Genomic DNA, 26,267 nt, shown 5'->3' on the forward strand with positions numbered 1-26,267 from the left:
AAACCTTCAGATAAACCTAACCCTGTTATCACTACAAACAGGATTTAAACCCACGCGTAGCTTCCGACAACAAGTTCCGTGTGTTAAGGCCCATTCACAATGAAAATTAAACATAACCGTAACATAAACACAGAAGTTTGCGCCCAGGCTACCAAATGGGATCATTCATAATGATTCACATAAGCATTGACATAAACATTACCGTAAAAGGTTAACATGAAAGTTTGCAAAGTCCAAACTTTCATGCTTATGCTTACGTGATTTGCAAACAGAACACAATCGTGGAGCGCTGAAGTATATGACAGAATATGAGGAAATGGCGTCGTTGTTATGTTTCCATGGTTACCAAGTATATTTGCTGTTATGTTTATGTTCCCATCGTGAATGATGGTATGACTTCTTGATTTTACCGTAACGTTTATATTCTTAAGTTAACGCTTACGTTATGTTTAATTTTCATTGTGAATGAGCCTTTATTCTGTATCAGGCCGGAGCCCGTTTTCATTTTTTATCCCATTGGCGTTATTGTAAACAAAATGTATAGGAGTCCAGCGCTGCGGAGTAACAGATAGTATGCCTGACCGTGAAACGAGTGGGCCCGGATTCAAATCTTGGTTGGGGCAAGTTAACTGGTTGAGGTTTTTCCGGGGGTTTTTCCTCAACCCATTAAGAGCAAATGCTGGGTAACTTTAGACGCTGGACCCTGGACTAATTTCGCTCGCATTATCACCTTCATCTCGTTCAGACGCTAGATAACCATAGCAGACGATAAAGCGTCGTAAAATAACCAATTAAAATAAAATAAACGTGTATTGAAGAACTGTTAATTGTTTCGCAATTCAAAGAAATAGGCCTAATGATAATTTTATTACAGTATAACATAGGCCACAGATGTTGAATAATATTCGCCACTAAATTCTGGTTAATTTTTGTACAAGTTAATAAAACTACACAGAAGCCGCGTCTGTGGCTCGAGTGCTAGCTCGCTGATCTTCCATCGAGGCGGCCCGGGTTCGATTCCCGGCGAAGTCGTGATGACGTTTTAGTGGACAAAGAAGACGTTGCAGAGTAAATAAATAAAAAGTATAAAAATAAAACGCAAAAAATAAAAAGTAAAATATAAAAAGTAAAACGATAAAAAAATAAAAGATAAATAATAAAAGCAAATGAAAAATGCTATATATAGGCTATATTTAAGTAAATAGTAAATAATCACGTAAGTAAATAAGTGAATGAATGGACAAAAAATAAACAATTAAATAAATAAATAGCCTATATGAGTAAATAAATGAATAAGTAAATAAATAAATAAGTAAATAAGTAAATACATAAGTACATAAATAAGTAAATAAATAAGTAAATAAGTAAATACATAAGTACATAAATAAGTAAATAAATATATGATTAAATAAATAAATAAATAAATAGGCTAAACAAATGAATAAGTAAATAAATTAATAAATAAATAAATAAGTAAATAAATGAATAAGTAAATAAATAAATGAATAAGTAAATAAATTAATAAATAAGTAAATAAATGAATAAATAAATAAATAAGTAAATAAATAAATGAATAAGTAAGTAAATAAATGAATAAGTAAGTAAATAAATGAATAAGAAAATAAATAAATAAATGAATAAGTAAATAAATAAATAAGTAAATAAATGAATAAATAAATGAATAAATAAATGAATGAATAAATAAATAAATGAATAAATAAGTAAATGAATAAATAAGTAAATAAATAAGTAAATAAATGAATAAATAAATGAGTAAGTAAATAAATAAATAAGTAAATAAATCAATAAATAAATGAATGAATAAATAAATAAATAACTAAATAAGTAAATAAATGAATAAATAAATGAGTAAGTAAATAAATAAATAAGTAAATAAATGAATAAGTAAATAAATAAATAAATAAATGAATGAATAAATAAATGAATAAATAAATGAATGAATAAATAAATAAATAAATAAATAAATAAATAAATGAATAAGTAAATAAATAAATAAGTAAATAAATGAATAAGTAAATAAATAAATAAGTAAATAAATGAATAAGTAAATAAATAAGTAGATAAATGACTAAATAAATGAGTAAGTAAATAAATGAATAAGTAAATAAATAAGTAAATAAATAAATAAGTAAACAAATGAATAAATAAATCAATAAATAAATGAATAAGTAAATAAATGAATAAGTAAATAAATGAATAATTAAATAAATGAATAAGTAAATAAATAAATAAGTAGATAAATGACTAAATAAATGAGTAAGTAAATAAATGAATAAGTAAATAAATAAGTAAATAAATAAGTAAATAAATAAATAAGTAAATAAATAAGTAAATAAATAAATACGTAGATAAATGACTAAATAAATTAGTAAGTAAATAAATGATTAAGTAAATAAATAAGTAAATAAATAAATAAGTAAATAAATGAATAAATAAATGAATAAGTAAATAAATGAATAAATAAATGAATAAGTAAATAAATGAATAATTAAATAAATGAATAAGTAAATAAATAAGTAAATAAATAAATAAGTCAATAAATGAATAAGTAAATAAATAAGTAAATGAAGAAGTGAATAAAGAAATAAATAAACAAACACCTTGCTGTCACCAATATCGCCCACGCTACATAATATCGCTTTTGATACAAAAAACGTAAATAAACAGATTAAAATGTCATCACCTCGTATCGTTGTCCTTTGAGAAAATGCCGGATCTCGTCAGAGAGCACCGCAATGTACCTGCCTGCATGTAACAGGTGTTTCACATCTTACTAGAGTCACTAGGCCTTGAGCTGCAAAAATGCCGTGTCTGTGAGCGAAGGTGTGAGAAGGGCCAGGCAGGGAGAGACTTCAGCTTGGAAAGTATGCAATTAGGGTTACAGAATTCCGAGTTGATCACTCATCGCTAGCTGGTAGTCGTGGCAACCTAAGAGCAAAGCAGGTTTGTCATAAAAATAGCAATATTGCGTGGTAGTAAAGGCGATAAGGGGCGTACATTATAAGTCCGTAACAATGAGTCATACTGATTTTATTCATCTCAGGTTAGTACATATTCAGGAGCTTGCGTCATAGTTCGATTACCATAGATAGGGAAGAATTTTAATAATTTATTTCACTTCTGTGCCTCCAAAGCATTTATATCACTCCCTGGTACTTTTAACCCGAACCTGTTACACTACCCGAAAACGATAAAATCCCATGACGTGAGGTGGGCATAATGATTTGAATTCTAAATTCTCATTAAATACAGTGTGTCCCAAATTGATGTATACACATTTTGAAACACTATTTCTCAGCAACGAGATGAAACAGAAATACAATATTTGCGGTTTTGTATTCCTTATGCCCGTACATGTTCAAAATTGCCCCCTTCCGCCACAGTACACTCCCAACAACGACGTACAACAGAGCGACATACCAACTGGATTGTTGTTAATGGAATAACATTACAGGCATGTTCAATCTGAACTCTCAGTTCCTCCAGTGTTTGTGGTTTGTGGCGTACACCGTGTCCTTTAGAGTTCCCCATAGGTAGAAGTCTGGAGGGGTTAAATCCGGAGATCGAGGTGGGAATTCCGCAGCACTTCCTCTTCGTCCTATCCATCTCTGATTGAATGTACGATAGAGAAAATTCTTCACATTGACATGAAAGTGAGCTGCAGCCCCGTCTTGTTGAAAGTAAAACCCATTTTCATTCTCAAAGAGGTCATTAAGACGTGGAATCGTGGTTTGCAACATTTGCAGGTATTTCTCACCCGTGACAGTCCCTTCGAAGAAGTACGGCCCAATTATTCCTCTGGAAGACAGACCATACCATACTGTTACTCCTGGAAGATTGACGGCCTTTTCTTGAAAGATGTGTGGGTTTTTGTTAACCCCAGTACACACAATTGTGCCATTAAGTTTAAATGCTGCTTCATCTGACCAAACAATTAAGTCTTGAAAATCTTCCCTTTCATCACACATGTTCAAGAACCACTCACAAGATTCCAGTCGCCTATCTGGGTCGTCCTCATTTAGTTGCTGGACATGTTTCGGAATGTAAGGCTTCCATTTTTGAGCTCGCAAAATTCGATGAACACTGGATGATAACCAGGCTTCGAGACTTTGGACCCGATAGAATAAGTTTACTGTGCATGCACTATAGGTTCTTGACTCGCTGCAGGTAGATAGAGATGTGTTGAGGTAACAACGTTGCTATGTAGAGTAGAGTACGGTAGTATGGGGAAACACCCATATGTACATTGTGAAAGTAAATATTCATTACACATTGATAATGTCAAAAGAATGTGAAAAGCATTTATTCTCCTGTCTTTTATAAGCATTTGTGTTTAATTATACACAGTGTTAATGGAGGAAATAAACATGTAGCAATTTTAATTTTTTCACTTATCCTATTGGTCGTCTTTAGGAAGTGCAGTTACAGTACCGAATTGCAATGTACTATAAGATACATTTTCAGTGTCTCAAACGTAACTCTTTTTTCGGTTATCTGCCAAAGTTTGTACTGTAGAAAGCTGCGCTCTACGTCGCATAACGTGATAGGAGCAAAACGAGAAAACCTAACATCATTGGAGTCTGTAAGAGACAGTCCTTTATTCTCGGGTGACTCTATGTCCACTAATTTGCTGTTTATGTTACACAATGTTCCATATCCGTTATTTTTACATAAAATTGATTTCAACTTCTGTTTTACACGTTCAGCAACCGGTGTACTTGGTGCCTCATTAATTCTCTGTGTCATTTCCTCAACTAATATGAGGGCTTCCGGCATCTCTTGCTCTGACTTTTCTAACCGTGTAATAGTTTCAGACACAGTTTGTATGAAAACCAAATTATTCGTCAGAATCTTCAAATCCAGAGCGTTTTCTTTTGCGTATTTGTTGGCATTAATTCTACAGTACCCCCACCCACTGTACGCTTTACCACTATACTCAGTACGCCGTTATGCGGATTTCCCACTGAACTGCTCTATCAGGTCCGAAGTCTCGAAGCCTGATGATAACAATCTCACGAGAACATTGTCTCATTGACTTTTTTGGGGATTGTGCAAAAGCCTGCATGACTGCATCAACACTCTCGTTATCGGTGGAACTTCTCTTTCTTCCGCACCGCCCTTTCAACACATCTTGCACCGTTCCTTCGACTTCAAACTTGCCTCGGATTCTTGTGATAGTTAACCTTGTTGGTGGTTATGTTCCAAATTCAACCCTCCAACGTCGTTGATCTCAACAATATTCTCCACTTTTCAATAACATTTCAGTATCTACTTACGTTCATCGAACGATAATACTTCTGAATAGTATTTGTAATATTCTTTTATCCTTAAAACTAAAGAAAATGAGTATTTTACAAACAACTACAAATCAGTGTAACTCTGAAAATATTGAGATTAGGACAAATGTTTATATGACATTTTTTGCTCAGTATACTTCCACAAATAAGCTCCGTAAGTGGCGGGCAGTAAATCCTCATGAATCACCCTGTATATGAAAAACTGTGAAGAAATTGTTCGCCTTCATAGATTTCTTCAATATAATTACATTATAAACGCCTAAAAACACTAAGGTATCATAATAAATGTCTATGGCTTATTATTTGAGAACAGGTGGAGAAATTGATGTCATGCTATCCAGAGAAGTTCCCTAGATACTACCTTCTCTTTAGGTACTTCAAATACGCCCAAGGTTTGGAAAGTTGATAATTATTGCCAAACGTGAGATAAAGTTTACTTCAGGACTCCAGACATTACACAGATTAAAAAATGGAAACTTTAAGAGAACTTTGTGTCTGGTCAAAGAGTACAATATCTGCGGGATTGGTAATCCAAATCGTATTGTTATATTCTCTGATAAATAGCCGACACTTATCTGAGGGCGTTTTTGCATACAAATGACGTACCACGTTACTAAGTGTCTTGGTACTGATGTCACTATACTGGCCATTGCATAACGATTGAGCAATTATTGTTAATCATAAAGGTCAAAGCCTGCTCGAGCGTCTGTTGCAGGTTTTATTCCGTCAGTGACTGAAGTCCGATAATTAAATTAGTAAGTCTTAAGTGTTCATTGTTTACAGGAAGTAATTAATTCTGCAAGCTATGAATGGTTACTGTGAAAAAAGGCCACGCCGTAACTTAATTCAGTTAGCTTACGGTTTATTTCCAGTCACGATCCAATCGTGGACAGATTGTGTTAGATTTGTAGTAATCGAAGACGCTGTTACGAGATTTTCTCAACTATTTCGATTCCTAAGTAATTTCTGTGCTGCTCCAGTATCATAAAATCTATAGATATAATTTGAACTGGTAATGGAAATTACGGGAAAACGGCTGAACGGATTTTAATGAATGACCCGTCATTCTGAAGCTTGACATCCAAGGATTTTCAGAAAAATAGTAACTTTCAGTGAAGCGTCAGTTTTTCTACATAATTTTCCTATTTTCCAATTCCATCTTTCGTCAGTTTTGAGAACTAATTGCATTTTAGTATCAAACAAAACACACACTACAATAAACAATAGTCTATTACACGAAGGCCATGACCTGCAGGATTGGTGACATATTTAGAGTTCAAATTCAATTGGTTAGGCTACATTAAAAAGTGGAAAACTTACTAAAATAATTTACAGGTCTAATTCTGCGGTGTGTAATTTTCTGAGTACAGCTGTGTGTTGGATATTAAAATCTAGAAAACTTGAGGTGGTTTGATGACATTATTAACATTAGAAATGAAATAATATTATAGTTAATGCTATGATGCGAGTATTTTCATTAATTATTACATATTGATGCTATATTGATGATATGAAAGTGAAACGTTTTGGAGTTATATAAGTAGATGTAAAAGAATATGTTAAATTAGATCTTTATTTCTACAATTTACTAAGTGGCGGCTATTATGTATATAAAAGTACAAAACTTGTGTAAGATAATAATATTGTTATTATAAATCAAATATTTTTGTAGTTATTAATCATGTGGGGTTGGGTCATTCTCTTCAGTATTGGCTCGAGAGAGCGCAAAAATTACAGTTCCTGAGGAAAGACCAAAAGGTATTACTTACTGATAAAACAAGAGGCCTACAAAATTATGTAGTCTCCCGATCAATTCAGCAAGTTCTCTTAGCAGGATAAAATGATTATACCCTCTACGTTTCAAGCTCTCCATGCAGCAGCTATAACAAGATGCCATGTCTTTGTTCGAAAGCATAGCAAACCTGACATTTTTTAACTTTCACCTACAATCCACAATGACCTGAAATAGCCATTGCTTTACTCCCACATGGAAAACCCACTGATCGTCCTGACATTGTTACTTGCGTTTTCGCGTTCAAACTCAAAAAATGAAGGTGGATAGGTTCAAGAAAAAGATTTGGTATAAAAAAACATTCAGAGGGAGTATGTTTCATTATTATTAAAGTAAATAACTTTCAAAATCTCTGGTATTTTTCGTTGAAAATAAATCTGAAAAATGTTTATTTGAACGTCTAATGAACTTAGTTTGAAGCATTTGCTGCACAAGCCACTAGTTATATCTATATTATCCATTGCGTTATATAGAGTGATTCAATAAAAGCGTATAAAAAATACAACAGGCTGCTCTACCGAACATTGTGAGATAGGGAAGTCAGGTTAAGTAGAAATGACCCTATAATGTCTATTGCTATCGCTTAGCGTTTTCCATGTTATCGAAAAGTTTTATTACTTACATTTATTTTCACTTATTTACATTTTTTTTACATTTTAGTAGTTGTTTATGCCTTCGGAAAGATTAGTAATCGGTTTGGAATTGAACGAGTTAAACCAGCTGCTTGTCCATGCGGATAACGTGAATATGTTAGGAGGAAATCCACAAACGATTGGGGAAAATACGGGAATTTTACTTCAAGCAAATAAAGAGATGGGTTTGGAAGTAAACTTCGAAAAAAACAAAGTATATGATTATGTCTCGTGACCAGAATATTGTACGAAATAGAAATATGAAAATTGGAAATTTAACTTCTGAAGAGGTGGAAAAATTCAAATACCTTGGAGCAACATTAACAAATATAAATGACACTCTGGAGGAAATTAAACGCAGAATAAATATGGGAAATGGCTGTTATTATTCGGTTGAGAAGCTTTTTTCATCCAGTCTGTCTTAAAAGAACTGAAAATTAGAATTTATAAAACAGTTATATTACCGGTTGTTCTGTATGGTTGTAAAACTTGAACTCTCGCTTTGAGATAGGAACAGAGGTTAAGGATGTTTGAGAATAAGGTGCTTAGGAAAATATTTGGGGCTAAGAGGGATGAAGTTATAAGAGAAGGAAGAAAGTTACACAACGGAGAAATGCACGCACCTAAAATAATTAGGAACATGAAATCCAGACGTTTTGAGGTGGGCAGAGCATGTAGCACGTATGGATTAATCTAGAAATGCATATAGAGTGTTAGTTGGAAGACCGAAGAGGAAAAGACCTTTGGGGAGGTCGAGAAGCAGATGGGAGGATAATATTAAAATGAATTTGATGGAGTGGGATAAGATGGTAAGGACTGCATTACCCCTTCAGGCCTGATGTATATTATAGTGTACATTGTTTTTTTTTTTTTTTTTTTTTTTTTTCATTTTTGGAATGTCTTCGATATTTTTAAATATTTTGAAAAATTCAGTGCGATAGAAATGGAAAATATTATTTTTGAAACATTTCTATACGTGAATTAAAAATAAAATTTAAAATTTTGGGGTCAAAATTGTTCCCAAATTTTGATTTTCTGTGAAGACTTGATTTAGGAATTTTGGATCCGCAGAATGATTATGTGACCAGTTTTTTTGTTAATTGTTTTTAATATAAATTTAGGTCTGAAAGGGTTAATCTTAAGCAGGTTAGGGACCGATGGCGGGCTTATGTCAGGGCGGCAATGAACCTCCGGGTTCTCTAAAAGCCATAAGAAAGTAACATGAATTACAGCTGGCGCCACGTTTTTGGCGCGTGTCCTAGATATATAGTGCCCAGTTTGTGAGCATGTTGGAAGTGCAACTGAGAATGGTACCATTTCCTATACACGTCACATCAGCCATTTGCCAAACACAGTTGTCAGACTTACTGTGGCAAATGTAAAACACTCGCACTTAACGTTCCCATTACTTATTTCACACGCCAAAAGCGGTGACGCGGACTGTAATACCAGAACTTTTGGGAGGATCGTCGAGTTTTGGGTATTCTTTTGTTTGTTGCTATGTTACTGTTGAATGAAACATATTCTCACTTAGTTCCGTAGAGAAGCAATGTAACTTACGTCCCGTCGTCAATAGCAACCAACATTATCACGGTTTAATTCCTTAAAAACAAGGTAATAACAGCATACTTACGGTAGTGCGAATAGAAAAACTAATTTTCATATTTTTATTTGGTTTATTTTGCGACGCTTTATCAACTGTAATGTTTATCTAGCGTCTGAGTGTAATGAAGGTGATAATATCAGTGAAATGAGTCCAGGGTCCAGCGCCGAAATTTACCCAGCATTTGCTCTTAATGGGTTGAAGGAAACTCCGGAAAAAACAGGTAACTTGTCCCAACCAGGATTTGAACGCGGGCCTGCTCGTTTCACGGTCAAACGTGCTAACCGTTACTCTACAGCGATGGAAGTTCATATTATCTACATATCTGAGTTAAGAATGCAGTGTACGTGCTGTGAAAAATTTCGAATGGTATGAAAGAGTCTGTCGTTGATTCATACCGTGTTTTGTAAAGTGACATCCTAAATGCGATAATCAGAAACGCCTTGTGGACGACAGGACAACAAAGAAAACATGATGCATTGTCTACATGTAAATAATAAAAGTAAATAGTAAATATTCATAGCCAACATTTTGAGCACTTGTTGTGAGGTACAAAATGGTACGCTGTTAACTCTGATTTGTAAGTTGAAGGGGTAATAATGAGATAATCAAAACCACACTTTCACCAAAAATGGTTTCTTGTGCGAGTTTATTTCTTATATATATATATATATATATATATATATACCAGGGGAAGTTACTACTAAATGAAGAGTCCACTGCAAGAATGATGGATGTCATTTGGAATACATTTTGCAGGAGAAGCAATTGAAAGTTTGAAATGCTTAGCGCTCAAAGCTTAACTGTGATTTTCCGATCATTACTGGACAATCACTATCAGTGTTAATGCCATATAACTCTGTATGTACATTCTATATGTCTTAAGCTATGCATTGACAGCCTTACTTCATTTTCGACAAGAAAGTGACATCCATCATTCTTGCAGTGGACTCTTCAAATATTATAAAATTTACTCAACAAATAACAGAAATACGAAGAAATTTCTGCATAAGTATGCAGATTTTAATTGAAAACTATGATGAATTTATTCGTTCCGTGGTGTTTTCTGACGAAGCCACTTTTAATCTTTCTGGTAAGGTGAACAGACAAAACCTCAGAATCTGGAGGTGGGAAAATCCGTGTACCTATGTGGAACTTGATTATAGGCTTGATGTGTGCCGTGTTACCAAGAAGGGACACATTGAACAACTTCAAGGTAAGAAACTAAACTTTAGAGTCCCTCTTTCCTCTGGTATTATTTTCACGCACCTCAGATTCATAGAACGTAAATTACATGTGTTCGAAACCAGAAAGGTCTTTTGTAATGACCCTTTATACACAAAACAAATAAGATGATGATTTGGCGTACTGGAGCAACGAAGGAATTATAGAGGAACTGGGTTAGTGGGAGAAAACCTCTTTACAGCTGTTTTAATTAGCAATAATTTCACACATAAAACAAGTAGCAACAAATGGAATGCAATTAACGGAAGAAACAAAATAAAATCGTTTCTACAGAGCGTTCCTTTTTCTTTTTATTCGAGCATCAGAAACAACTATACGTATCGCAAGGTCATCAGAGGTATCTGCGCACAAAGCAGGAAAACTGGGCTAGGAAATAACCAGTAATTTGGTCCGAAAACCGTTCATTAAAAGAGGGGATTTCCATTTACGTGCCGTTATTATACCAGGAATCTCAAGTTTACTTGTGCTTCACAAAGAAGGTGTATGAAAGATGTTTTGTAATTCTTAAAATGTCATCGCCTCCGGCAGGATTTGAACACGCTAACTTGGGACCCGGTGGCTAGCTCTAGACCATCTTCTCTTGATCTGTACTCCACTGAAAAGTTGAGTCCTATAACAGAAATTAACACTAGTTTCTCCTTTTGCAGTAGAAAAACATGGCGGGACATGGTCAAGGTGACAAACACACAGAAACAAAGAAAGGTCTCGATAATGGCACGCCTGCAACGTCGCTAAGGTAAGGAACACACAACTGTTAACCCTTAACCAAAAGGTCTCCCCTGGTCTCCCCTTAACTTGGCAAAGCTTCATTTCTCACACTAGTTTATTAAACCTTGTCGGACCGTAAAGAAAACAACTATCGCAATGTCCATATTTTATATGTTGTACAATATTATAGTATTGTGAAATTTTAATTTTCCTACCAATTTTTTTTATTGTTTTATTAAAATTATAGCATATAGCCTATTAACCGGTTGTATCGTATAGGATACTTTGTCAATTTAAGGGTTAAAGAGTGAGTATATAAAACAAAATAATGTTGTACTGAAATGTATCTTGTGTGCAGTGATTTCTGCTCCGTTTCGTTACATAACCAGCCAACTAAATAAAAAAAAAAAAAAAAAAAGAGTTCAAACTGCGTTCTTTTTTTTATTAATACAAAATGTCAACTTTTACTAAAACATTTTCTGATACCGATGTAGATTATACAGCCAGTTTCTTATTAGCCAATGGCTCAACCAATTTATTTTTCTCTTCCTGAATGGAGCGTTCTGTAAATTGCATCGTAAATTAAAAGAAAACATTAAAATCTTGCATATAGCTATCAAACTTAAATAACCGACATTATGATCTGATCTGATATTAGTATTGCAGAATCTGTTTTTTTAATTGGTTACTTTACGACACTTTATCAACTGCTAAGGTTGCAAATCAAGCTTTCCCTGTAAAGTAGATTTGAATAATTTTGAGGGAAACATTGTTCCGGAGCCGGGCATCGAACCCGGGACCTTTGGTTAAACGTACCAACGCTCTACCAACTGAGCTATCCGGGAACTCTACCAGACACCGATCCAAAGGTCCCGGGTTCGATGCCCGGTTCCGGAACAATTTATACCTCGAAATTATTCAAATCAACTTTACAGGGAGTTATACCTGAAAGCTTCATTTGCATAATACACGTCACTGTTCGTTAACAGAAAGCCACAATTTAAGTCACACAGAGTTAGTGTGCACTCAATGTTGGTTGCTTGACGGTTTGTCAACCCACTTTAGGTCTGTGGGTATAGAGGGAAAAATTGGATCGGTGTCTGGTAGGGTTTCCGGGTACCTCAATTGGTAGAGCGTTGATACGTTTAACCAAATGTCCCGGGTTCGATGCCCGGCCCCGGAACAATTTTTCCCTCAAAATTATTTAACTGCTAAGGTTATCTAGCGTCTGAATGAAATGAAGGCGATAATGTCGGCGAACTAAGTCCAGGGTCCAGCGCCGAAAGTTACCCAGCATTTGCTCTTGGGTTGAGCGAAACCCCGGAAAAAACCTCAACCATGTAACTCGTCCCAACCAGGATTTGAACCCGGGCCCGCTCGTTGCACGGTCAGACATGCTGTTACTCTACAGCTGTGGATCCGAATCTATAGAAATGATTAATTTGTTTCAAGTAATTGTTACTGTTAGACAAAATGGCGATTTCCTAAAGCATACGATCTTTCAGATATTTAAATGTATAAGTTTTTCTTGCATAAATAGGCAATATGTATAAGAGGACTAATTATTTAAAATAAAAAATGTGCATACCCAAACACACGTACTGTACGCCTATAGTAATGCCAGACATTCTTAACAATTAATATTAGAGGAGAAAAATTCGCTCCGGCTTCGGGGATCGAACCCTGGTCCTTGGTTCTACGTACCAAGCGCTCTCACCATTGAGCTACGCCGAAGTCCAATCCACAGCACCGGATCGAACCCCTCTCCTCCAGTGTTTTTTCCCTTTGTGGCCTGACTCCAAGTTGGGCATGTATGTTGACATTTTATATTCTATCTCCGGCGCCGGAGAAAATTTTTCTCCTCTAATATTAATTGTTACCATAACAGATGTATTCTGTAGGACCAAAAAATAATAATCTTTAAGTCAGTTCTTAGGAATGTTGAACATCGCGACTACAACAAATTATATAAAGAGAATAAAAAATAAAAATTACTTCTTTACATCATAATTTCCGGATGTATCGTTTACACATATGAGTCTGTGAGCAACTTATTCTAACGTCACTTAATACCAGTGGCGGTTCCTCGGGGGAGGGAAGGGAGGAACGTCCTCCTCATGTGCTGTAGAAAACTGTGAGAAAGATGCGAGATTATTTGTGTAGAGGAAAGGCACTCCATTCCTCCTCTACTGCAGTTAACACACATAGACAACAGCGCACTAGCGGCCAGAGAAAGAAGCAGAGTTTTAAAGCAAGTAAATGAACGGAGAGGGAGGAGATCCTCCTCTGGATCAGTCATGGGCGGAAAATAGAAACCAACTGGTCGTGCAGCAAGCTCGCTACCGCTGCCACCTAACGATGCTGCATTCAACCGGACTATAACACATCTAGGAGGAGACACAACAAAAACAGTTTTAACGCAACGCTATGAAAGACACCATGTAAGCTTTTTTTAAATTATAAATCGAAAATATTATTCATTGCACTTTATATAGGCTGCTATTCATGGTTTGAAACTTTCGTGGATATTTAAAAGTTAAAGTCGGGTTTATGTAAAACAAAGAGGAAGTAGTTCTATGCAGTTAGCCCCTGAAATTCACTTCTATTCATTGTTTACTAGACAGGGCAACAGCCAAGTTGTCAGTTTTGTACAAATATATTTGAAACTGAAAGTAGGTACTCCAAACTACATCATTTTTAACATAAAAAATTAATCGGCCACCGGCAGCTTTAAACAATAATGATAGTATGACTTTACAAGAACTGACATTCTTCAAAAGCATGTGATACTGAACTTGTAAAATGTACATGTGGCAACACAGACCACGTGGGTGGGTGCAGTGTTCTCGCTTTCCCATTCCCATTCCCATTTCAATTTCCGTAAAACGGTTCCGGTTACGAGTTAGTAGCTGGTCTCTTCCAACACTTGTGATGCTGTAGTGTGCTCGAAAAATGCTACGAGGTTGTGAATTTCTTTGTAATTGTTAATTTGCGCAATTATTCAACAATGAATGGAAGTGAAAACATAATATATTTTGGACAATTTAGGAAACTCAGTTTACAAGAACAGATTATTGCTGTACAGAAGGGAAGGCCAATCCCAACACTACCTGGTCTTACATGTATGCATGTTGGCTAATTTGTAGCATGTTTCATTGAAGAAGGTGTAATTTCGTGCTGTTAACTTCTTTCCTCCTCTTAAGAAATATGCAGGAGCCGCCACCGCTTAATACTCAGTGCCGTGGTATGATAGAAGTAACAAACAAGTGAAAAATTTGGCGTTTCGCTAATGGGCAACGTGATTGTTGCTGACAAGGTAGACGTGATGGGCTACAGTGCTTGTTCACACATGATGTCCTGCACTAGTTCACCTTCACTTATCAGTTAGCACACTCGCTTCCTAGACCTTGCAGAAAGCACGTGACAGGTCCTTGCTTGGAGCATTTATTTTAAAGATTACATTCTTAGAGGAGAAAAATTCGCTCCAGCGCTGGAGATCGAACCCGGGTCCTTGGTTCTACGTACCAAGTGCTCTAACCACTGAGCTACGCCGAGGTTCCATTCACAGCAACGGATCGAATCTCTTCCCTCTAGTGTTTTTCTCTTTGTGGCCTGACTCCAATTTCGACATATATGTTGACATATATTAAGTCAACTGCCATTTTACAAGGAGCGCACTCAATTGACTGACTCAGTGGCCGGGATCCTACAGTAATATGCACTGTTGGGCGAAGAATCTACGAAAAAATTAATTTTTGGTCATACAGAATATATCTGTTATGGTAACAATGATTATTAGAGGAGAAAAAATTCGCTCTAGCGCCGGGGATCGAACCCCGGTCCTTGGTTCTACATACCAAGTGCTCTAACCACTGAGCTACGCCAAAGTTCAATCTACAGCACCGGATCGAATTCCTCTCCTCTAGTGTTTTTCCCTTTGTGGCCTGACTCCAAGTTTGATATATATATATATATATATATATATATATATACATATACTAATAATATATATATATATATATATATATATATATATATATATATATATATATATATATATACTAATAATAAATCTGTAGCCGAACTTTTTCTGGTAATTTTCGATTTTCCAAAAATAATTGGTCCTAACATATATAATTAACCATCCTGAAATCGAAAATCGCCTTTTTGAAATTTTTGTTTGTATGTCTGTCTGTCTGTCTGTATGTATGTATATTTCTTACCTTTTCACGCGATAATGGCTGAACGGATTTCGATGAAAATTGGAATATAAATTAAGTTCGTTGTAACTTAGATTATAGGCTATATGGCATTCAAAATACATTATTTAAAAGGGGGGTTATAAGGGGGCCTGAATTAAATAAATCGAAATATCTCGCTTATTATTGATTTTTATGAAAAATGTTACATAACAAAAGTTTCTTTAAAAATCATTTCCGATAAGTTTTATTCTTTGAAAAATTTTGATAGGACTGATATTTAATGAGATAAATGAGTTTTAAAATTAAAATAACTGCCATCTAAGGCCGTGTAATGAAATAAACAAATGACTTCGTCTATAAGGGGCCTTGGTCAACAACAATCGAAAGCTATGAATCATAGCCTACAGAAAATGTTTCTGTGTTTGTATGAAGCAATATCGGAAGCTAAATTAACCGATTTGTATAATTAATTATTATTTCACCATTGGAAAGTGTAGTTTCTCTGTATGGACATAATGCTATAATGTTATTACAGTAACTTGTGAGTGAATTGAGGACAGGTAAGATTAAAATAGCTTCTTATGCACAGAAAACTTGATAGGCTATTCTGTGTATTCGTTTCCTGTATTTCTTAAAATAATGTTTATCTCAGAGAATTAACGAACAACGAGAGTGTATTGATTTAGTATGCAGTAATATGTTAGCTTAGCAATCCATTATTTTATAATCCACATTTTAACTATGATCAATTGAATCGAGTTAAAATACATAAAATACATATTCATTAAATGCAATGCAAAAAATTTGGGTAATGAGCCAAGCAGATTATGTTGCCTTGTTGTAAAATAAAATTTGTTCCTCCTGAGATTCAAGAGCCCCCATAACAAATTGAAAACTTACTTATCGGGGTATATCCGTTATCAACACACTTTTTATATAATATAATATAATATAATATAATATAATATAATATAATATAATATAATATAATATAATATAATATAATTTATTTGAAGGGTTCAGAACCATAGTGGGCCAAGCGCCATTTACTGAATACGTAGAAAACAAGAGTTAAAATTAAGTTATTACCATAATTCAATGGAAACATATAACAAGTAAAATAAAGTATACACATTAAATCTAAATGATGTCAATGTTCATTGAACTATGGATGCATGTAATAAAAATTAAAAAAACATGTTAAAGGAATTGTCATTGCACCAAATGAGTGTCTCTGGACCAGAATGATTCCATTTTAATTATTTAAATGTAATTTAAATTAAGCAACATATTAAACTATTTATCCTTCTATCAAACACGGATGTTCCCTGGATCAAATGTCCTATTTTAATTATGTAATTACTTTATATTTATTTCTAACGGGTGCAGCGGAGCGCACGGGTACGGCTAGTATATATATATATATATATATATATATATATATATATATATATATATATATCTGTGGCTTGGTTCTAAAAGGCCAATGTCAATTTTTTGCACTTTTGAGTTATATACACTTTCGAGCTTATCTCGGTCAGTTCTTCCATTTACTAAAAGGGCCAATGTCTGCTGCAGTTAATGTGGAAGGTACAGAGCATTCACAAGCCAATGTCATAGGTTCACTGCACAAAATAAACAAACTTCAAACCAATTTATCTTAAAACTAACATTTTTGACATTGGCCCTTTTAGAACCAAGCCACAGATGTATATATATATATATATATATATATATATATATATATATATATATATATATGGCTTTTGATAAAGTCAATCGGAATAAATTACTTCAGATTTTGGCAGATGATCAAGTACCTCAACAGATTATACAAAATATTTACAATATATATAAAACAACCATCATAGCAATTCGAAGCAACAATAAACTTTCACAGTGGCGACCCATTTATAGTGGAGTACGACAAGGCTGTGGCCTTTCACCACTTCTGTTTATTATATATATAAATAGAATCATTCCAGATTGGCGACAGACACGACATGGATTTATTCCAATTAATCGAAATTTGCACCTTGATGCTTTACTTTTCGCTGATGATTTAGTTCTCATGGCATCAACTGAAGATGATTTACAATATTCAGTACACAATTTAAATAAGGTCAGTGAAAAATATAACATGGAAATTAATATTGAAAAATCGAAAATCATGTCATTTTGTGGGAAATTCCCTGTACCAAGCAAAATCTGTTTGAATAATAAAATAATAGAAAGAGTAAATACCTTCACTTATCTTGGCTATACACTATCACCTTATGATGAAGTAGATATTGCTGAAAAAATATGTAAATATAATAAAACAATGGGGATCATTAATAAAATCATGAAACCCTCACTAGTACAAAGACACACAAGAATAGGCTTGTATAAAACCTTAGCACAGCCAGTATTAAGCTATGGTAGCGAAGCGTGGACTGTGAAGAATAAAGATGTCAGTAGAATAACAGCAAGTGAGATGAGGTTTATGAGAGCAACAGCTGGATATACTCGCTGGGATCATAAAAAAAACGAGGACCTAATGCAAGAACTTCAAATAGAACCCATTATGCAGTTCATCAGCAAATATCAACTTCAGTGGAAGGGTCATCTCGAACGAATGAATCAATGCAGAATTCCAAAAGCACTGCTTCATTACCATCCATATGGCAAAAGATCTCTAGGCCGTCCAAAGAAGAGATGGACTGAAAATTCTAGTTTGAGACCGTAACAGGCCACTTGGCCTAATACTTGTTAGGAAGATGATGATGATGATATATATATATATATACATAGTGATCACTTGATCAAATCTCCGTCCCCCTCGCGTATGTGGTACCTAAGAGGTTACGTCCAATTTCGGCTTCCCCTTCAAAATTTTCTAGAGCTCCTTCAGTGGAGCAGCGTAACCCGGAGTGAGACTAGTGGCCAACAGGCTTGGAGCTCACATATTTAGTTTTGTACAGCCCCCAACCCCTTGCAAGGACGCGATTTGTGTACCTTTTAAATTTGTCCTCCGATTTTTCGATTTTTTTTCGATTGCATTAAGTCAACTGCCATTATACAAGGAGCGCACTCAATTGAGTGACTCGGCGGCCGAGATTTTTTTCCTCTAATAATCATTGTCACCGTAACAGATATGGATGTAGGACCAAAAATTAATATTTGCGTAGGTTTATTTTAAAGTTTCAGTCTTATACATTCGGGTTTCCAAAAATGAGCTTCATTAAATATCGAACCACAGAAGTAAATATTGCATACATACATACATACATACATACATACAAACATACGAGTACATACATACATACATAGGCCTACATACATACATACATACATACATACATAGAGTCCACACCTGTGGAGTAACGGTTAGCGCGTCTAGCCGCGAAACCAGGTGGCCCGGGTTCGATTCCCGGTCGAGACAAGTTACCTGGTTGAGGTTTTTTCCGGGGTTTTCCTCAACCCAATATGAGCAAATGCTGGGTAACTTTCGGTGTTGGACCCTGGACTCATTTCACCGGCATTATCACCTTCATGTCATTCAGACGCTAAATAACCTAAGCTGTTGATAAAGCGTCGTAAAATAACCTACTAAAATAAAAAAAATACATACATAGCTCACTTATATACCTGTATAATTACATGTATGAGCGTAACGTGCGTTGTTGTGAATGTAGTCTATTTATAGTATTATCACATTCTAGTAGGCTATATACAGTCACGAAGCTTGAGTTGATGAGGGTATTAGGAACAATACACTGTGCCGGTACTGTTTCACATTGTATGTGATGAGGCGATAGTAACGATCCTAGTGGTTAGCAACTATCTAGGGATGCATATTCCCTACGTATTGAGCTTCGCGACTGTATATACGCTCTCGTCATGAAACAATACTAACAATACCATCCCATTGCACCTCCTCATACTCATCCTCTTTCACAATAGCCCTGCCAAGACTCTGGAATTCGCTACCTGCTAGCATGAGGGACTGTCCAAATAAAATTGAATTCAAACGAAAACTTACTAGGCACTTGGTCAGTAATTGATTTCTTGTAAATAGTTTCCTTAATCTATCACAAAATATTTCAATATTCAGTAATTTCATCACTATACAATTTTGTTATCCTAGGTTTAATTTGTAATTCAGTAAATACAAAATATTCTTTGTTTCTCTATGATAAATTATCCAGCTTTAATTATTCAGGTAATCTTTTCGTACTTTGATTTTATTGTAATTGTAATTGTGAATTTAATATTAATTGTAATGTTATTTGTAATTGTAATTGTAAATTTAATACTAATTGTAATTTTATTGTTGATATTGTAGTTGGAATCTCCTGGTAGAGGGGCAGAGAATGCCTGACGGCCTTATCTCTACCAGGTTAAATAAATAAATACTATATACTAGTCTGTGGTATTACACGATTGTATTGTACTGCAATAGAAATTATAATGAATGAATGAATCTCTTTATTTTCCTTACATATTTTAGGTTTCACCCTTCTAGCTGCGTAATCTGTCATCTCGGTGTTGACAGAAATAATCATACACTGTACGGTGCAGATAGACATATTCACGCCAAAAGCGAAACTTTAAATGCATATGACGAAAACAAGAAATCGATAGTAATGTACTAATTGGTCATAATTATTTTATTTTACCCGATGAAGTTAAGACAGAAAGGCTTTTCTTGGCTACACCACGCGCACACGATGTCTTCAGTAGACCTTAACGAAAAATTACATTGCGACATCAGAAAGAATACAATCGACTTGCATAGCTTGTTTTTTATCATCAATGTCTAGGAAACTATAAATTCTCGTGGTTATCTGCGGGTAGATTTTGCAATCTATGACCTTAACATTGTCTTCTTTTGTTTCTGAGGTAATTGTCTTCGTGTTCAGAATATAGTAGTAACACGTGAGTGTGGGACATCCTTAATGTTAAGTAGCAGAAAACCGCCTTGGGAAAATGACAGATATGACGACGATAATATTATCGTGAAAGAACCAAACCATAAAAGAACATAAGATACGAAAGTTTAATTATGTACTACAAAAGTAAAAATACTATTATTATTGTTATTATTATTATTAATATTTTTACAATTGTTAGCCTATAATAAAAATAATAATTATGCGTATTCTGAAGAAATCCAACCGAAGCTCAAAAGAATTAGCGTACAAAACCCTTGTTCGCCCAATTATGGAATACGGAACAGTAGGTTGGGATCCGTACAGACAAAACCAAATCGATTCAATAGAAAAGGTTCAACGCAAGGCAGCAAAATATGTCAAAATGGGGAAGGGACATGGTGAGGAGATAGTAAAAGACTTAGGGTGGGAATCTCTCAAATCAAGGCGACGAAAAACCAGACTCATCGCATTGTTTAAGGCACAAATGGGACACGAAGCAAGGACCGATATCAATGCTAGATTAGCAACACCATCATACTAAGGAAGGGCTGATCATATTAGGAAGTTTAAATGCAGAAAACAAAGAACGGACGTGGGAAAATTTTCTTTTGTTAATCGCACAATAGTAGATTGGAACAGCTTACCTGCGGCAATCTTTCAGGGTGGTCTCTTAAAATCAATACATTTAAGGAAAGGTTGAGAAGATTAGACTGACAATGTAATTGTAGGTGCAGTGTAATTAACTAAGTTGTGACATGTAATTAATTAAGTTGATATGTAATTAAGATGATATGTAATTAATTAAGATGATACGTAATTAATTAAGATGATATGTAATTTACTTGATATGTAAATAAATTGAGGTGATATGTAATTAATTAAGATGATATGTAATTAATTAAGATGATACGTAATTAATTAAGATGATAAGTAATTAATTAAGATGATATGTAATTTACTTGATATGTAAATAAATTAAGGTGATATGTAATTAATTAAGATGATATGTAATTTACTTGATATGTAAATAAATTAAGGTGATATGTAATTAATTAAGATGATATGTAAGTAATTAAGTTGATATGTAATTAATTAAGCTGATATGTAATTAATTAAGATGATACGTAATTAATTAAGATGATATGTAATTTACTTGATATGTAAATAAATTAAGGTGATATGTAATTAATTAAGATGATATGTAAGTTACTTGATATGTAAATAAATTAAGGTGATATGTAATTAATTAAGGTGATATGTAATTGCTTAAATTGGTAATAGTTGGGTGAAATAGAAGTACTTACAAGCTAGATTTACTTTTCCTTATTGTAGGCGTTGTTATAGAATAGTTTTTATTTATAGTCCTAGGTTTATTGCATATATTTATTTATAATTAGAAATAAATTTGGGTTTATTTTATTTTATTTTTTTATTTTTATGTTATTGCTGTAATTATTGTAGAATTATAATGGTATTATTATATATTATATATCACTGCCAACGAGTGTAAAGTCCACGCCTGTGGAGTAACGGTTAGCACGTCTAGCCGCGAAACCAGGTGGCCTGGGTTCGATTCCCGGTCGGGACAAGTTACCTGGTTGAGGTTTTTTCCGGGGTTTTCCCTCAACCCAATATGAGCAAATGCTGGGTAACTTACGTTGCTGGACCCCGGACTCATTTCACCGGCATTATCACCTTCATCTCATTCAGACGCTAAATAACCAAAGCTGTTGATAAAGCGTCGTAAAATAACCTACTAAAATAAATAAACGAGTGTATACCCAATTGTAGTGTTAATAAATATATGCATACATAATTATTACTGCTACTTACCATCACTACTATTACCACTACCACTAGGCTTGCCAACTTTCGTAAGTAAAAATTAGAGACATGAACATTACTGACAATTTTATTGTACTAATTATTTCGACCTATAAACCTACATATATTCAACAGTAGTACTTTTATTATATTTTATTTTAATAGAACCACGTCGATTCATGTGTAAAAAATTACAAAACTTATTAAAATCACCACAAAACAAGTTGAAAAACAGTATAAATTCGTTATAAAAGAAATGAGCCGTTCAGAGCAAAAGTGGTGTAAGTCAGGATTGAGTAATGACGTTTAAAGTAAAAGTTCTGTAAAATACAGCGCAAAGTAGCAATTAATATGTCCTTCTTGCTATCCACTGACTACTAATAGTTTAAATACCTTGAATATTAATTGCTACTTTGCGCTGTATTTTACAGAATGTTTACTTTAACCCTCATTATACATTTTTGACTTACACCACTTCTGCTCTGAAGGGCTCAAATGTTAACTCGCTCGAAACTAGGAACCCATCATATTGATGTAATTACTAACCTAATATAAACTTAACGTAAACTGAATTAATAGGAACTAACCTAACTTACGTACACAAAATATTCCAGCCATCTTCTCGGAAAACACAAAGACGTTTACGTGATTATCACCAGAGCTATCAGATCTTATCACTCTTGAGGGGCTGCTGTATTTTACAAGTATTTGTTATTGTCCTCGTTGATATCTATATCTATCGTAGAAGTGGTTATATAATTTTTTTTCCCCTTCGAAATCAATGAATGACGCAAAGTGGACATAATACTGAATGGCGTCAAACTAAAATCAAAGTGCATAAGGTAAGAACTGAGGGTTTATGATTCAGTAAGTATCCTGTAGGCTGTGATCAAATCTGCCCTAACTTGTGTATTATGACACTGCACCTGTCACTCTGTTGACATATCAACGAGAATTAAATGTCTGCCTTGAACATGTGTACTAGAGTCATTTCTCCATTTCGTCACATATTGGAAGCATGTCTGTATGAGATTGTGGGGAAATATCTTCCAATCCAGACTAAATCCAACAATGTGATGGAACGAAAATCAGCTGTAAATGTCTAATATGCATCTTGATGCGATCACTACCAATAGGCCTACTACCATCTTTAAAGTGAAATTATAATGGCAGGTAGAGTAATTATCTCATGCCTCCATGTTAATTATTGCACCAGTGCACTTTATTTGAAACAGAAACCCAGCTTTGAAGCCGTTAACCCTGTGCACTCACAGTATATTTAATTCCCCTATTAAAAGATTTAGGTTCTACTAAAAAATTGAAAACGAATACACCACCACTACCAATACCACTACCTGTACCAATACCACTACTACTACTACTACTACTACTACCACCAATAATACTACTACTACCACTACCACCACTACTACTGCTACCACCAATAATACTACTACCACCACTACTACTACTACCACTACCACTACTACTACTACCACCAATAATATTACTACCACCACTACTACTACTACCACTACCACTACTACTACTACCACCAGTAATACTACTACCACCACTACTACTACTACCACTACCACCATTACTATTACTTCTACTACTACTACTATTACTGCTACTATTACTACTACTACTACTTCTACTACTACTACTACCACTACTACTACTTCTACTATCACTACTACTATTACTACTACTACTTCTACTATCACTACTACTACTACTATTACTACTACTACTACTATTACTATTACTACTATTATTACTACCACTACTTCTACTACTACCACTACTACTACTACTACCACTACTACTACTACTACCACTACTACTACTACTACCACTACTACTACTTCTACTATCACTACTACTATTACTATTACTACTACTACCACTACTACTACTACTACTATTACCACCACTATTACTATTACTACTACTATTACTACCACTATTACTACTACTATTACTACCACTATTACTACTACTATTACTACTACTACTAACATTGCCGATACCACCATCACTACCATTACCACTACCAATACATCACAATAACCAACACCACAACCAATTTTACCACCGTGACCAATATCAGTACAAATACTACTAATGCCAGTACTAATACTAATCCACTTGCCACTTCTTCTTTGTTTCAGCAATGTGACGTCATCAAGAGCCTACATTCTCACAGTGGAAGATGGCAAAGGAGCTCCTGGGCCCCCCCTGGAAACAGATGGGCACGTCGGCGTGCAACACCCCACATCGTGAGTCCCACCGCATTCTTTATCGCTTATTATGTAATTAGTTACACTCTTTTAATGTCTTCTATCAAAATCCAGCGCTTTGGCTATGTGGATAGCGCACGCTTTTACAACCAAGAGGTCCGTAGTTCGATTCCCGTTATTGACAATAGAAGAAATGTTTCTACCGTATACGTGACTAGGTGTTCGTCATTTGTTATATGATTCTACCCTGTGAGGCTCTGTGCCATGCTGACCACACGGCCAGAGACACTCGCGATGTGTGCCTGTCTAGTGTTGGTCCGAAGATACACCCTTCCCTATCCTGCAGTGAATTTGTAAGTCACTGTCAATCTTTAGCCGTCTGTAGGCGTTGCCCTTGGTGCACCATAGAGGCGAACTAAATAACACTTATGGTGATTATTAATGGAACAATGGTGAAATGCTGGTAGGGGAAACGGGAATAACCCACGAAAACCTACCACTAAGAACGTTTTCTTTCGCCACAAATTCCAGTTAGATTCGCCGGGATTCTAACTCGGTTCACCAGCGTGGAAAACCGAAATATTTGCGTTGTTTCCCACTGCTACTGACATACGGATGGGACCTGTAAGTCGTTACAAACCGTTGAGGAAATAGAAGTCTAACAAGATTGCAAAACACATTTTATTTCGCGTTCCAGATCATATAAAGGCCTGAAATGTCTTTAATTTTATTATAAAATGGTAAAAAATAGTAATTATGATTTTGGCAAAACAAAAACTCGTTTAACATGAAAAGCTTCTGATGCAGGAAGATTTTAATGTCAAAGTTGGAATTGAGTCTGTACGTCGTTACAAACCGTTGAGGAAATAAAGTCTAACAAGATTTCAAAACACATTTTCTTTCTCGTTCCAGATCATTTAAAGGCCTGAAATGTCCTTTATTATAAAATGGTAAAAAAATGGTAGACCTAATTATGATTTTGGCAAAGCAAAAAACTTGTTTAACATGAAAAACTTCTGATGCAGTAAGATTTTAATGTCAGAGTTGGAATTGAATTTGTTTTAAGACATTTTAATTTTTTTAAATGTGTGTTGTTTGATTGTTGGAATAAAACCGCCACAGTGGCTGTGCTCGCATTTCAGTTACGTAATAATGACTGACCTCGATGTCGTTTTCTTCGTGGTCCGTCACGAAGGTTTCTAGAGACGCTTGTACACCTGTTGAAGGGGAACATCGGCTCGGGTCTCTACGCCATGGGGGACGCCTTCCTCAACGCCGGTCTCGTCCTCGCGCCCATCTTGACCCTATTTCTGGGTGTCATCTGCGTCTATAGCCAACACATGCTGGTGAGTATCCGCTTGTGCATTTAGTAAGATACGTATTAGGAAATTATTTACAACAATGCTGGCATACAGCGATCCTAGTGGCGGTTATCAAAAGCCTGTAGTGTGTAATTGAGGAATAATTTTAAACATTGTTGCCAGTGATTTGGTCGATATTTTGTTTCAACATACTAAGTAATGCGACTCAAAACGGATAATAATGTAGAAACAATTATATTTGGAATAATATGAAACATATTTTATAAATAATAAATAAATAAAAAATAATACTAATAACAGTAATAATACTAATTATTATTATTATTATTATTATTATTATTATTTATTATTTATTATTATTATTATTATTATTATTATTATTATTAAAATCTGAAAGTTAGAATTTATAAAACAGTTATATTACCGGTTGTTCTGTATCGTTGTGAAACTTGGACTCTC

The 26,267-nt window shown here is 34.6% G+C and overlaps 1 protein-coding gene across 2 annotated transcripts in view; it reads left to right on the forward strand.

Annotated features, from left to right (window-relative positions):
* Positions 1–26,267, forward strand: part of LOC138713136 (proton-coupled amino acid transporter-like protein pathetic) — a 104,787-nt gene that overhangs the window by 41,460 nt on the left and 37,060 nt on the right. Inside the window, exons 2-4 of one of the 2 annotated variants that reach the window (XM_069844929.1) lie at positions 11,238–11,326; positions 24,418–24,525; positions 25,682–25,832. In XM_069844929.1, the coding sequence (XP_069701030.1) occupies positions 11,247–11,326; positions 24,418–24,525; positions 25,682–25,832 (339 nt within the window). In that variant the 5' untranslated portion in view covers positions 11,238–11,246. Of the gene's footprint in view, positions 1–11,237; positions 11,327–24,417; positions 24,526–25,628; positions 25,833–26,267 lie in introns of those variants that run through there. The other variant, XM_069844930.1, reaches the window with a different exon arrangement.

This window comes from Periplaneta americana, chromosome 14, assembly GCF_040183065.1.
Source record: "Periplaneta americana isolate PAMFEO1 chromosome 14, P.americana_PAMFEO1_priV1, whole genome shotgun sequence".
In the NCBI taxonomy this organism is placed as follows: domain Eukaryota; kingdom Metazoa; phylum Arthropoda; class Insecta; order Blattodea; family Blattidae; genus Periplaneta; species Periplaneta americana.